At 42.5% G+C, this 12,924-nt stretch overlaps 1 protein-coding gene across 1 annotated transcript in view; it reads right to left on the bottom strand.

Annotated features, from left to right (window-relative positions):
* Positions 1-12,924, bottom strand: part of Ano3 (anoctamin 3) — a 405,337-nt gene that overhangs the window by 186,053 nt on the left and 206,360 nt on the right. The window contains exons 3-4 of the mRNA XM_012517561.2: positions 3,590-3,784; positions 2,501-2,572 (exon numbers count right to left, since the gene is read on the bottom strand). Coding sequence (XP_012373015.2) covers positions 2,501-2,572; positions 3,590-3,784 — 267 coding nt within the window. The remainder of the gene's footprint in view (positions 1-2,500; positions 2,573-3,589; positions 3,785-12,924) is intronic.

The following is a 12,924-nucleotide window of genomic DNA, read 5'->3' on the forward strand; positions in this document are numbered from 1 at the left end:
TTCCTGTTGCTGCTCTTGGGTTGAACCTGTTGTGCCCCTCTGGCAAGATGTTCTGCTCCTGGACTAGCTGTGTGGTTCTGTCCCCTACACTCTCTGCAGGGATTGAAGCTGCAGGGATTCATCCAGGCCTGTATGCGAGGCCTGAGCAGAGTCTGGAGGGGACAAGATGGAGTAGGGGAGAGAGGCAGCTCTCCCACACACTCACTTGGTCTGGGCTAGGACTGGATCTGGGGATTCCCGGAACGCGGCAGAAATTCCTACTTGGTGGGTGGGGTGGGGGGTACTACAGAGTGATGCGGGGCGTCCCAAGAGGGTGGAAGAGGGTCTCACCCACGCTGCACCTGGGCTGGGACCAATAATTCCCACCGGCGCAGGGTAGCCGGAAGCTCTCCCACACACTCACCTGGCCTGGGCTAGGAATAGGTCTGGGTGTTCCTGGTATACAGCAGAAATTCCTACTTGGCGGGCCGGGTGGGGGAGTTGCTGTGGAGTGGTGCAGGGTGTCCCAAGGGGGTGGAAGAGGGTCTCACCCACGCTGCACCTGGGCTGGGACCAGTAGGTCCTGCTGGCGCAGGGTAGTCAGAAGCTCTCCCACACACTCACCAAGCCTGGGCTAGGACTGGGTCTACTAATCAGTTTTGAAACTGTCTCATTGCTATTTGTTTCTCAATAAAATTATTAAAAATAAAATATTCTTTTGATGTTGTAAATATGCAATGAACATTTCAGAGGCTTTAATCAGAATACTAAGTAAGCCAGGTTGTTTCTATCACACACACACACACACACACACACACACACACACACACAAACACACACAGAGTTTTATAAGATACATGGCTAATTTATAGCCATTCAGAATGTTGTTATAAATAATCCAACATACAGCTTTAAAAACAGGTAATATCTTAATAAAATAATATGCTCAGGAAAGGAACAAGATATAAACTTTAGCCTAGTTATTTTTAGACCTGGACCTGCGCTATTTATCTTGTGAACAGTAAAAAAGTATAGCTTCTCCATCGACTTCCTACACAAATTAAAACTGATTCTCTTGATGTGGGACAGAGAACTTGGCGAGCTCTCTAGAGGTGTGAATATGCAACCAGACTGCGCCCACCTGAGATTGGCAGGGTAGCCCAAACAGTAATGTTTTCAGTTCTGAAAACTTAAAGAGTAATTTCTGCTGGCTGTAAATAAATTCACTCTGGATATACAAAATAAATCTTCATTCAAATCAGAATAACTTCTCAAATATTTCTGGCTTTATGTTAGTCACCGTAATTGTGGTATGTCAGGTTGACTACAGTAAGAGACGCCAAGCAGTTTAGTACAGCCAAGTTCAGGGTGTGACTGATGGATGTCTGATGTACAGATGCGCAAGCTGGGAGGAAGGCCCACCCTAGCCATGGGTGCTACCAGCCATGTGCTTGCAGCCTGGATTGCGTACAAGGGGCAGAAGCAGGAAGCACACCCATTTTGAAGAGCTCTAGCTTGCTGCAGGTGCATCTTCTGCTGCTGTCCTCCTTAGACCTTGGGCTCCTGGCCTCCAGTTTCCTTCTGATGCCGATTCACCCCGATGAGTCTCTGCGGAGCTTCCAGGCTTCTGACCTTGGACTGGCACTGAATCCTTGATCCCCCTTGTTCAGGAGCCTGCTTTTCTGTTCTTTCCATCTGCTGCCGAGCAGCCCCCGATCTCTTGTTTGTCCAGCATCCAGAAAGAAGGTCCTTGTGGATTCTCCTGCCTCTGATCCCGTGAGCCTACCTAATATATCTCCTTGTTGGATTAGACACATATTTTCTATTAATTTTGTTCCTCGAGTTAACTCTACAGCAATACTATTTTTCCTGAATTTATAAAAAAGAAAAAGTGCCAGTTCAAAGCCTTTGTTCATGAGAAAGGACAGCACATGAAAACCTGACTACACATCTTGCTCAGCTGAAGCAAATACCATGAGATCACATGAAAAGGCAAAAGAGACTCAATAAGCTGTCACTGTTACAGTGACAATAAGCAATAGTAATAAACAATAAATAGATTGTATTGGAAAACAATAAGTAAAATTTATATTATTTAGAAATGGAGGGGCAGGGTAGAGTGTCGACATTACCTTCATTGCAAATATTAGATTCCAAAATTTTCTAAATGTAGAAATTGCCATATAAATGCACTTATTCATATATAATTACAAGAATTTTCAAGGATGCTAATGCAAAAATATTTTATTGTAATACTGTTGTTTGAATTTTAACAGTTGTTATTTGATTTTCAAAATACTATACCTGAATTTCAAAATAAGTAATACTTTAATAATTATAAACTCAGAGTACTATGATCATACAGCAAAATTTAATTATTAAAGATGATTTTGCTTTCTTAAAAAACGTTCTATGTTTGGAGAACACAGCTTACCTTCGCAGAGAAGGGAAATGAAAGGGAAATTATTGAAAATTTCAAAAATATTGAAAATGAAAAAGCAAATATTGAAAATCAACTCACCCAAGCAGAAATCGCTGAAATCAGCAAAGGAACATTTGAGCGGAGAGTCTTTGTGGTTCTCCTCGGGGTTAACTGAAAATATAATAACAAAGTTTGTTGTTTGGGGAAATTAAAGCATAAAAGCAGAAATTACCATGGTGTTTAATGTTTTGTGGTAGCTAAGCATGAATAGATGTTTTAAGTGAATGAATTGAAATTAGTTACTTAAAGTTTATTCTTGATAATGAAAATGTTATGTTTTAATTTCTTCATGCTGTTGAGCAGTTACAACCTTCCCTACTGCACATGGCTATAAATAAACTAAAAATACAGTGATTTTGGCCGTGTTACTTTAAAGACAATGTTGATATTTTCAAGTTAACTAGGAGAACAAGGTGCCCAAAGTCCTCACAAGGGAAGAGACTTTTATGGGAAGAAGCCTGAAAGGAAGGAGGAGACGAAACCACATCCTGCCCCCTGCATGACAGGGACCGTGGTCACATGACTCTGGCATTTAGGCTGTCCCAGGCTTACTGGTTTGTCTCATGAGCTGGAATTTGTAGCAGTGTGGGCCACGTGTGCCCCAAAGTTGTGTTTTTGGATGTAGCATCTATCTGGTTTGTCTCCAAGTTTTAGTCCCAGCATGACAGTGTTTGATGCCAACACCAGTTCATGCTACCTGACTACATCTTCCTTGGTATATGCTCAGTACAAATTAAAAATTTCAGTTTTTCATGTGAGGAAACTGAAGCCTTTGTTGTGCCATCTTCCACATGAACACTGGTTCTGAGCTCTCACAAGAGTGGCATGTCCTAACCACAGAGGGGCCAACAGTGGCCCCTGAGTCGATGACTCATGAGGATAGTCTGTCCTCACTGCCAAGAGCAGGTGCCCGGTGCAGGCTCTCATGGGACTGGCCACCCACAAGGCAAAGGAGGAAGAGGACCACACTGGACCCATGAAGGCATTCCTGCTCGGCTCTCCAGGGGCTGTCTGCACCCCGCAGCAGACTCCTTCTGGCACGGTTCCATCAGTACCAGTCAGATGACAAAAGAGTGAGATGCACACTCACTGCATATGTTAAACAAGGAATCAAGCGTTGTTGCCCACCTGGCTCTGTTTTGTCTGCAGAGATCAGGGTCACCGAAGTGGGAGCCTGAGATTCGCTCTCGGTTGACTGGAAGAGGGAGGTAGATTGGCACAGGCTGTGTGAGTGAGCGAAGCTCTGGGTAAGGCAAGGCAGGGATCTCCGGGACGGCTTCAGCGACGTTTCTTTCATTATCTCACTTTTGCTTAGGTTCATACCTGCAAATTCCAAACAGCACGCTTTAGCAGTCAGAAACAATCAGCAGGGGTCACGCAAGAATTCATTCCTCTGAGGGCTTCTTTGGGAAGGTCCTTTTGAAGAGAGCTGCCTATGTTTTAGAACTGATTTTTTAAAGTTTATTTTTTAAAGAGAGTATGGAATAGTAATATAAGAGAAAAAAAGAAATGATACAGAATTTCATTAAACAAAATAATATGAATTCAGCGGTGTTTGTTTTATTGTATAGTGTTGTCTCCCAATTAGTTGTTCAGGTTACCAGATATATGCATGCAAATTGGAGAAGGAAAGAAAAGAGTTAATATAAGAAATTAAAATGAGATGAAGAAATGAAAAAAGACAAGAAAACAAAGAACCCATTACGTATTAGCTGCTCCTTTCTGCAGACCAGCAGAAAGCCACAGCGCACTAATCCAAGCCCTCCTGCTCACGCACAAAGGTACATCACCTCCTGCATTTCCTCTCCTGTCCTTTTCCTCATCTCAGTAATTGCTTCCTTTTGAACTGGTTCATTCTCTTTTCACCATTATCTATTATTTATATAGATAAATCTTCAAATTTAATTTTGTTTTGTATGGGAATGTAAAGTTTCCCTCAAATGTTCTGAGAAATAAGCAGCTTCTTTTCTAGTTTGAGCTTTAGCCACTTTGTAAAAGGTTTGTTGGGGAGAAAAATAGACTCTTGGAGATTTTTGACAGCAGTGATTAGGCTTGTCTTCGGATCGATGTAATGATGGGATTTGAAGCAGCAAATAAATAAAGCTCGATGCATTCAAGTTTCTGTTACTAAGCAGAAGCTTTTTCTCTGAGTTCCTTAAATACGTGCATTTCCTGGAAAGCAATCTGCAGGCACAGTGCAAACCCTGGCCGGGAGGGAGGGTCAGGACACAGCAGCCCTGTCGGACCCTCCAACCGGACGGACGGGACGATCATCGGGAGGAAAGGCTGTCCCCACGGACTCTGCCCCGCACTCTGTGCACCCCAGCAGGGGCGGCCCCACTCTCCTGTCCCCGTGTTCATCTTCACCCCTGATCAGTCAACCCCAGGTCAGGCCTCTTCCATGAATCTCTAACTGCCAAACTCCTGAACCTGGCATCTCTGGCAGCATCCCTCACACTGTTTCACAATCTCTCTGGCAGTGCCTGGCACACATAGCCTACTTGGGCCGCGCTCAGCTTCTGTGGATAACACGCCTCCATGCCTTGTCTGACCCCAGCCCATCGCCTGCCCAGGGTACCGTTACAGTGGCGCTCTTTGCAGTGACATCTCTGTTATTTCCCCGAGTATTTGCTCCCTGGTCCCGCAATACAGGCCAACCCTCTTGAGGCTCTTTCATTCTTTTTCCTCCGTCCTTTCTCAAGCAAAATTATGTGCAAGTTCCTGTCCCTGGACTTCCTCCTTCTACAGTCCTGTGGCGCTCTCACTTTCAGTGAGCACGTCCGGGTTATCTCGCATTACCGCAGCACGCCTAGCTTCTCCGTCACACCACTCGCATTATTTTTCTGCCTGACTCAACTGCCCTCTTCATCACACTTGCTACCTGTTCAGGAGTTAAAGTCTATACGTCTGCCCATGAGGAGAGCCCTGCAAGCGCCCTGATCTTTTCTGTGTACCTCCTTGTCTTGGCCTGGTTTGCTCTGAATTTCTCAATAAAATGTTTATTGGTGGGGTGGGACATTCAAGTCTGCCTGGGACGAGGCACACTCATCTTTTCACTCTCTCCACTGCCCACAGACATTGCCTGGCATCTAGATGGTGTCTCAGAAACACCTGTGAAGCAAGGGTGTGGTCGGAGCCTTGGGCTCTTGATTAACCTTCTTTCCTTAGACTTAGCAAGAGTTATAGCTTGATCTGGTAATCAAGGGAACCAAGTCGCCAATGTGAATTCAGAGAAGGAGGTCAGAGATTTTCGAGAAATTGCTTGCCACAGTCCCCCATTTCACTTTACCTGCATGGCTGACAGCTACTCTTTTTGCCAAGTGTCTTGATCCTAAATCATTCTTGATGAAATTTCTGATTGACCCTGATGATGACTTGTTTATGCTCTCTGCTCCAGGTATGAAAATAACACAAGAGGAGAGGTTAGCTCCTCTCACTGCGGTGCCCTAGAGCTCGCTGATCTGCACCCCATTTAGGCCAGTCTTTAGGTCCCCCACTAAATAGGAGGAAGAGGCTTATTGTGATCAAGGTCCATTCCCAGCCAGGCTCTGTGCTTGGCACAGTAATTTATTGATAACGTCTGTGAATTTTATGTGTATAAGTATGTGCGCAGAGTAGCTTTCTTACACTCATGGGAGCACACACTGGATCACTCTGCACACTTGCCCACCTAACATGTCTTGGATGTTTTTCAATTTTAATCCACAGAGACCAATCTCAAAATTTGCAAACTATTAATATTCTAGGGTGTGAATAATAACTGTTTGAACATTGCAATCTCAGTGGATGTTTAGATGTTTTTAATAATTCTGTTTTAAAGGAACACTGTTCAAATGTCCCCACTGACATCTTTCGCCTGCACTGTGACTTCTTCTTCAGCAGGAAGCACTTAGAGCACCTGGTGGAAGGACGTGAATATTTGGAATTTCAGTAGGAACTGCCAAACTGTCCCTTCCAAAACCTCATCTTTTCACACTTCCATGAATAGTGCAGGATCGCATCCAATTCCGTATGCCTTAGCCAGTCCTATGGAGCATCAGCTGTTCTAATTTTGAACCAAATAACAAGTGAACACAAAAATAAAAACAAAAAAAATCTTCATTGTTTATTGAGCATGTTTTCATGCACTTTTCTACCAATTATGGTGCTGAAGTGACTACTGTTTTTCCTTGTACAGGAGATTAATTTCCGGACTTTTACACTGATCTATATCCCCAGGTATTTTTACTATCTGTTGATTTTTTATTTTTAAAGAATACAAAATAGTGATAGAAAAAAACAGAATTAAAAATGATGCAAAATTTCACTGAACAAATAGGAATTCAACAATAATTGCTATATTAAATGATGATATCCTCAGATTAGTTGTTCAGATTACCAATAAACATGTAAGATTCATTTTTTAAAAATGTATTTAGTACAGGGTCTAAAGGGTCTCACTATGCAGCTCAGACTCACGCCAGTTCTCCTGTTTTCAGCCTCCCAAGCACTGGGATTACAGGCCCATGCTACCATGCCCCGTCTCCGTGCACCCTGGTGATGGGGCCAGCACAGCACACCGGAGCTCGAAACCCAGCCTCTGCACCTGCTTAAGCAGTCACTTTAATCCACTGAGCTATCTGGCCGGCCCTTTTTAAGATTCATTTAAAGAAAAAACAAACAAACAAACAACATAAACAAAAACCCCAAAACAATGGCAAAGAAATTATAAGAAATTCAAAAGAGAAAAAAGTCAGAGTAAAAAAGTTACAATTTTAAGTATGAACTGCTCCTTTGAAAAGACCTGCAGAAATTAACAATACAATTATCCAAACTGTCCTGCATACCTACCTAAACATATCTTTTTTTCCTTTCTTTCATTTGTCCTTTTTCTCATCCAGGTTGTTCCTTCCCATGGAGCAGTCTCTTTCCCTGTCATAGCATCTCTTGTTCCTTTTAGATTTTCATTATTCTTTCAGGCTCTCATACTAGCAAGTTGATATGATGTTTGCACATGTGACCACATTCACTTCACTTATCAATACAGTCTCTAACTGCATCCATTTAACCTACAAAAGCCTCAAATTAATCTTTTTTATAGCTGACTAATATCCCATTTTGAAAAAGTACCATATCTTTTTTTTTATTCATTCCTCAGTTGATGGGCATTCGGATCATTTCCAAGAGTTGCTGAGTCCTGCTGCCTCTGCTTACATTACTTTTTTTTTTTTTTTTTTTTTTTTGAGACAGGATCTTGCAAGATCTCTAAGTTACTCAGACTGGGCTCAACCTTGTGACCCTTTTGCCTCAGTATCCCTCTTTTTTAAAATAATTTTATTGAGAAACAAATAGCAATGAGACGGTTTCAAAACTGATCAGTAGGACAGTTTCAATAATAAATACATTGCACATTGTTGTTGCAATGGTTATTCATTGTACAAGATGAAGACATGACATCCTGTCCATAAACACTATTAGAACAAATCCTCTTATTCATTGAATTTGTATCCCCTTTTTTGTTTAGTTTTGTCAGAGAAGGGCATTTGATTGTCACTTAAATATTTTAGGTGCACGGATTCAGCAAAATGCTCCAATATAGTCCACTAGTCCATCATAGTAGTGGGTCATGCACAGGACTGACAATGTCAGCAGTTGTTGACCTGAGCCCCTTACCGCCCAGCATACCAACATGGCTTCATCCCTTATGCCTTGTTTTTATACCTTTCTGCTGGATGGTTAAGACTAAGATAAAGCAAGACCTATATAACAAGAAATGGAACTTTTGTATCTGATAAGGTCAGTCAAGTGCCCTCAGGATTTATCCTGAAACCCTATACCTCACTTTGTAGATCTTTGTCAGTGTTAGCCATGTGGATGAGTCATGGCCATTGCTTGTCCAATTTGTTCTCTGTGAAAGCCTGAGAGAATGTTTTCTCTCCATGTGACTCTCCTTAGGCACTTGACTCAGTCTCTCTGAGTCCTGGGATTACAGCGTGAACCACCATATTCATGTCAACCATTTTACATGTGCTGTAGACTTTTATCTATTAATTTGTACATCCTCTACATACTTGTTGTGTTTTACTAACTTTATGTGTAGCACATCTGCTTCATTCATTTTATAATAATGAACGTGGAAATATTGTGATCTGTATTTACTATAGGGAAAGAAACACTAAACAGGAAAAAAAATAAATGAAATGCCCTCAATCACACAAGGATCACAAAGGGAGTTTGTACGCCCAAGCATTTCCTATCCCTATAGTTACCCAATCATGGGGCATCCACAGATCAATTCGAAAATTCCTAGGACTTGATCAAAATTCACCTCAAAATTCACAGCCACTTAAAGATAACACTCATTGGGCTGGGGAGATAGCTCAGTGGTCTACGCGCCTGCCCGGCAAGCACGAAGACTTGGGTTTGATATGTGGTATCGAATGCAGGGCTGGCCCCAGAATGCTGGGAGCTCATGCCAGCCCTGAAACGGCATGATGGCACACACCTGTAATCCCAGCACTGGGGAGGTTGAGCCAAGAGCTGGGATTACAGGCACGCCACCACACCTAGTCTCAATTGCCCTGTCAGTGAGTCCCAGGGCTGGGGCCGCCACAGCATGCTGGGATCGAACCTCAGTCCCTGTGCGTAGGCGATGTGCTGTCAGATGTTTCCAAGATAGTGTTCAGATCATGCTTGCTAGACAGCAGCATGACTTCAGCTGGGAGTCTGACCCTGAGATGCTGTCCAGAGGAAGGGTTTCTTGCCCACAGCGCTGTCCACTGCCATGCTTGTGCTTGGAGGTCTCAGCAGCGTGATGGGATCTGCTGTCCCAGGGAAGTCCGGCCTTTTCCCCTCTGTGTTCCCAAACTGCACCTCTTTTCTTCTATGGATTTATCATGTACCCGATAAGGTTAGATAGCTTCCAATTAAAGCGAATTCCTACAAAGAGACCACAGTCCATTACTAATGGGGTTGCCTGGTTGCATTACTACTTTTAGTGAGGGTGTGCATTCCAGAGAGGCACCCATAGATCTGCAGAACAGATGCCATCTTCTCCACTGGAGCACATTTTTATAAAGCAATACTCGTAAGACTCAGTTATTCCAAGAGTGCAGTGTCATTGTGCCCATATCTAACAGAATTCAGAGAAATAACAAAGACATGTAATTATAAATAAAATATCCTAGAAAGGCATTCACAGGATAGAGAGCTGTAGAGCTGAGGATATTCGTGGGAAGCTGAGTCCAAGTTCAGGCGTTCTGTAACTCAGTGAGTTTCTTGCTAGTCCAGAGTTCTTAACTGGAAAAATAGGTCCTTTAAAATTTTTACAAAGAAAGTTGAAGAGTGAAGGAAAATTAGCCATTGTCCTCAGTCCAAAGTACATACTTTTCAAAAGATGCATTCCTTTGGTGAACTTCCTCTTTAAAAATTAAACCCATGCTAAGGACTCCTGTGTAAAAAATTATTTAATATTTTCTGTCATAATCCATTTTGAAAAGATTGACAAGTAAACCTTTTGAAGAACTAGAATATTTTAAGAAAATAACTTGACATTCTAACATAATGCATTATTATCTATGGAGAGGAATTTTTGTTTTTGTACTAGGGATTGAACTCAGGAGCTTGCACTTGCCAGGCAGGTGCTTATGCTGCTGAACTATCTCCCTGGCCCTTGAAAAGAATTTTTTTTAAAAAAAATATTTATTTTGTTAATATGTGCTTATTAGACATTAAGATCACATTTATCATAGGGAATTTGTATCTGCACAAAATGTATCTCAATTCTTTTTTCCCATTCTCATGCCCTCTCTTCAACCCCCTTCCTCTCCTAATTTACAAAAGCTCTGTTTCCATTTCTTCATGCAATTCACTCTCTATTTAAAATCATTTTCCTGGGTGAGCGGTATAGCTCAGTGGACTAAGAACTTGCTTAGGTAAGCGCAGGGCCCAGGTTCGATCCCTGGCACTGCATGCCGCACCGGCCCTGCCCCCAGGCATGCTGAGCCAGCCATGGAGTCTGGGTGTGGTGGTGCATGCCTGTAATCCCAGCACTAGGGAGGCAGAAATCAAGAGGAGCACTACGAGTCCGATCTGCGTAGTGAGACCCTGCACAAAAACAAAACAAAACAAAAACCCTTAAAACCCTTTTCCTGGCTTTCCTTTCCCTCCCTCGCCCCCTTCCCCACTGCAGTAAGCTCTCCCCAGTCCCGGTATCCATCCTCTGCTTTGCTCCTCACTCACCCTCTGGACTTCTCACATGAGAGAAAAAAGGTGCTATTTAAACTTGTGTGTCTGAATTATTTCACTTAAGATCATCGTTTTGAGGTGACTTTGCCCGGGAAACTTACTGACATAACGAGGCTCCCCGCTCACAATGGAAAACAGTAACAGGAAGGTCTATGGCTCAGTGTGGATGCTCTGGGCTTCCCAAGTGCCCAGGCGTGGGTGGTATCGTGGAAACTATTTACTTTCATAAGATTCAACTCATTTCTCTATTAGTAGCTGCAGTTGAGGCATATTTATTTATATAATAATGAGTGGGGGAAAAGCATACATTTTCTAACGTGTCCTTTAAAATCACTGTAGCTCTGTTGTCTTTAAAAGAACATTCCTGATTCATTACTTGAGTGTATCCTTTTCCATGGAAGTTGTTCCTAGTGATAAAATCACCGTTGTGGAGGTGTGTGACGTGTCAGGCACATCCTGCATGTAGCCAGTATTTCTCACAACTGTCCTGTTAGGATTTGTTCCTCTTCATGTGTCAAAATCCCAAGACATGAAAGACCCCAGTAATTTGTGTGGGACTCGCATCTAGTGAGTGCTGGGGCCCGGGACAGACCGAGTCCCTGAGATTTCACAGCCGCTGCTTCTAGCAAGAAAGTGGGCTGCTTCTTTATTTACTTGGAAATAAATACTTCTTTTACAGTAGTTTGCTCTTCTTTCACTTTTCATTTCATGGTTTTGAATAAGAAAGAAAAAGAAGACGTTGCTATCCAAACTACGAGGCTTAGATGAGCCAGTTGAGAATACTAGAGGACAAATTTAGCAAGATGTGTCCTGATTTGTAGAATCAGACAAAGGTCAGCAAACCTCCTTACAATGAAGAAGGGACAGAAACCGGTGTCACTCTTAGACTTGAAGCAATGACATGGACCAGAAGACAATTACAACTGGAAAAAGGAAACCTAGCGGAAACGGTTGTTTAGGAAGATGAGGGCAGACATAATGGGACCATAAACTAACAAGGAGCCAGAATTAAAAAAAAAATACTCCAAACCTTGTTATGTCAAAATCAGATCTTTGCTGAGAGGCCTCACTGGGAAAGCCTAAATACAGCTAGAGACCTTCGGGAGATTAACTTGTCACATTCCCTGATAATCCGCTGTCTGTGTCACACGGCAAGACACAAAGGAAAGCTACAGAGAGAGACTCTCCCAATGGAAGCTGCAGGAGTGAAAAGCAACAGAGGCACTTTCGCCAGCACAGAAGAAAGTTCAAGTTTGTCCCTTCTGTGCCCACCTACCAAGCTGTCCAAGGCACTTGTTACTTAGAGGTAAACGTGGGGACGCTAACTATGGGCCTTTATGTGCTTTCAGCTTGCGTGCTAGATGCAGGACCACCTGCAGGACACAAAAGCCCTCACACCGCAGCCTGATGTGCAAGATGAAAACTCACCTCATCTCATTGAGACGGATTAGGATGCGTACAGACAGCTCTCTAATAAATTTACTACCGATTAATGGAGGGTTTTGTAAGTAAAAAAAAAAAAAAATTAAATTTTAAAGTCCTGAAAGTGGAAGGAGGGTCCTCAATCTTATCTTGATGTCCGTGTGCTATTTAATTTGCAGTAATTTCTCAGGACTTTCAACGTCCTTTTCTGTTCCAATGCTTTGTTTCTTCCCTCATCAGCTAAATCGCGACATACATTGACAGTTAAGATCTTCTCTACCTTAGAAAACGTCCTCTTAGCAACCACACACTCGCCCTGAGTAAACTCATTTTCCTTGCTGCATTTTTTCTTGAGAGCATGTGCTTCACTTTAGTTGAATTTTTCATGTTTGCTTTTAAATGTTAGATTATTGTATAACATATGGGCTCTCTAGTCATAGGAAAGATTAATTTTAGTCTTATTCACCATACAAATTAAGTACCTGGCACTGGGTCAGCACATATGGTAACTAGATGAATATTTACCAAATGAAAGATCATAAGCAGAGCCTATTAATTAATTTGCTAGTTAGCTCAGTGTGTGACAAATATTTTAGCAAAATACCTGGTAGGTGCACTTTCAGCCAGTGAGGCCATAGACGTGAGGGCAACCCTGCGGACACTAGAGTCTCAATCAAAACGTAAGCCGCACCCTCTTCACTGCATGCTGGGCTGAAATCCGAGTGCTCCGATAATCCAGCTCTTGTAATCATACTTTGAGTGCAGAAGGATTTTTGTTTAAATTAAACATTCATTGGACCATATCATAAATAAGA

This window comes from Octodon degus, unplaced genomic scaffold (assembly GCF_000260255.1).
Source record: "Octodon degus isolate 3935 unplaced genomic scaffold, OctDeg1.0 scaffold00193, whole genome shotgun sequence".
In the NCBI taxonomy this organism is placed as follows: Eukaryota; Metazoa; Chordata; class Mammalia; order Rodentia; family Octodontidae; genus Octodon; species Octodon degus.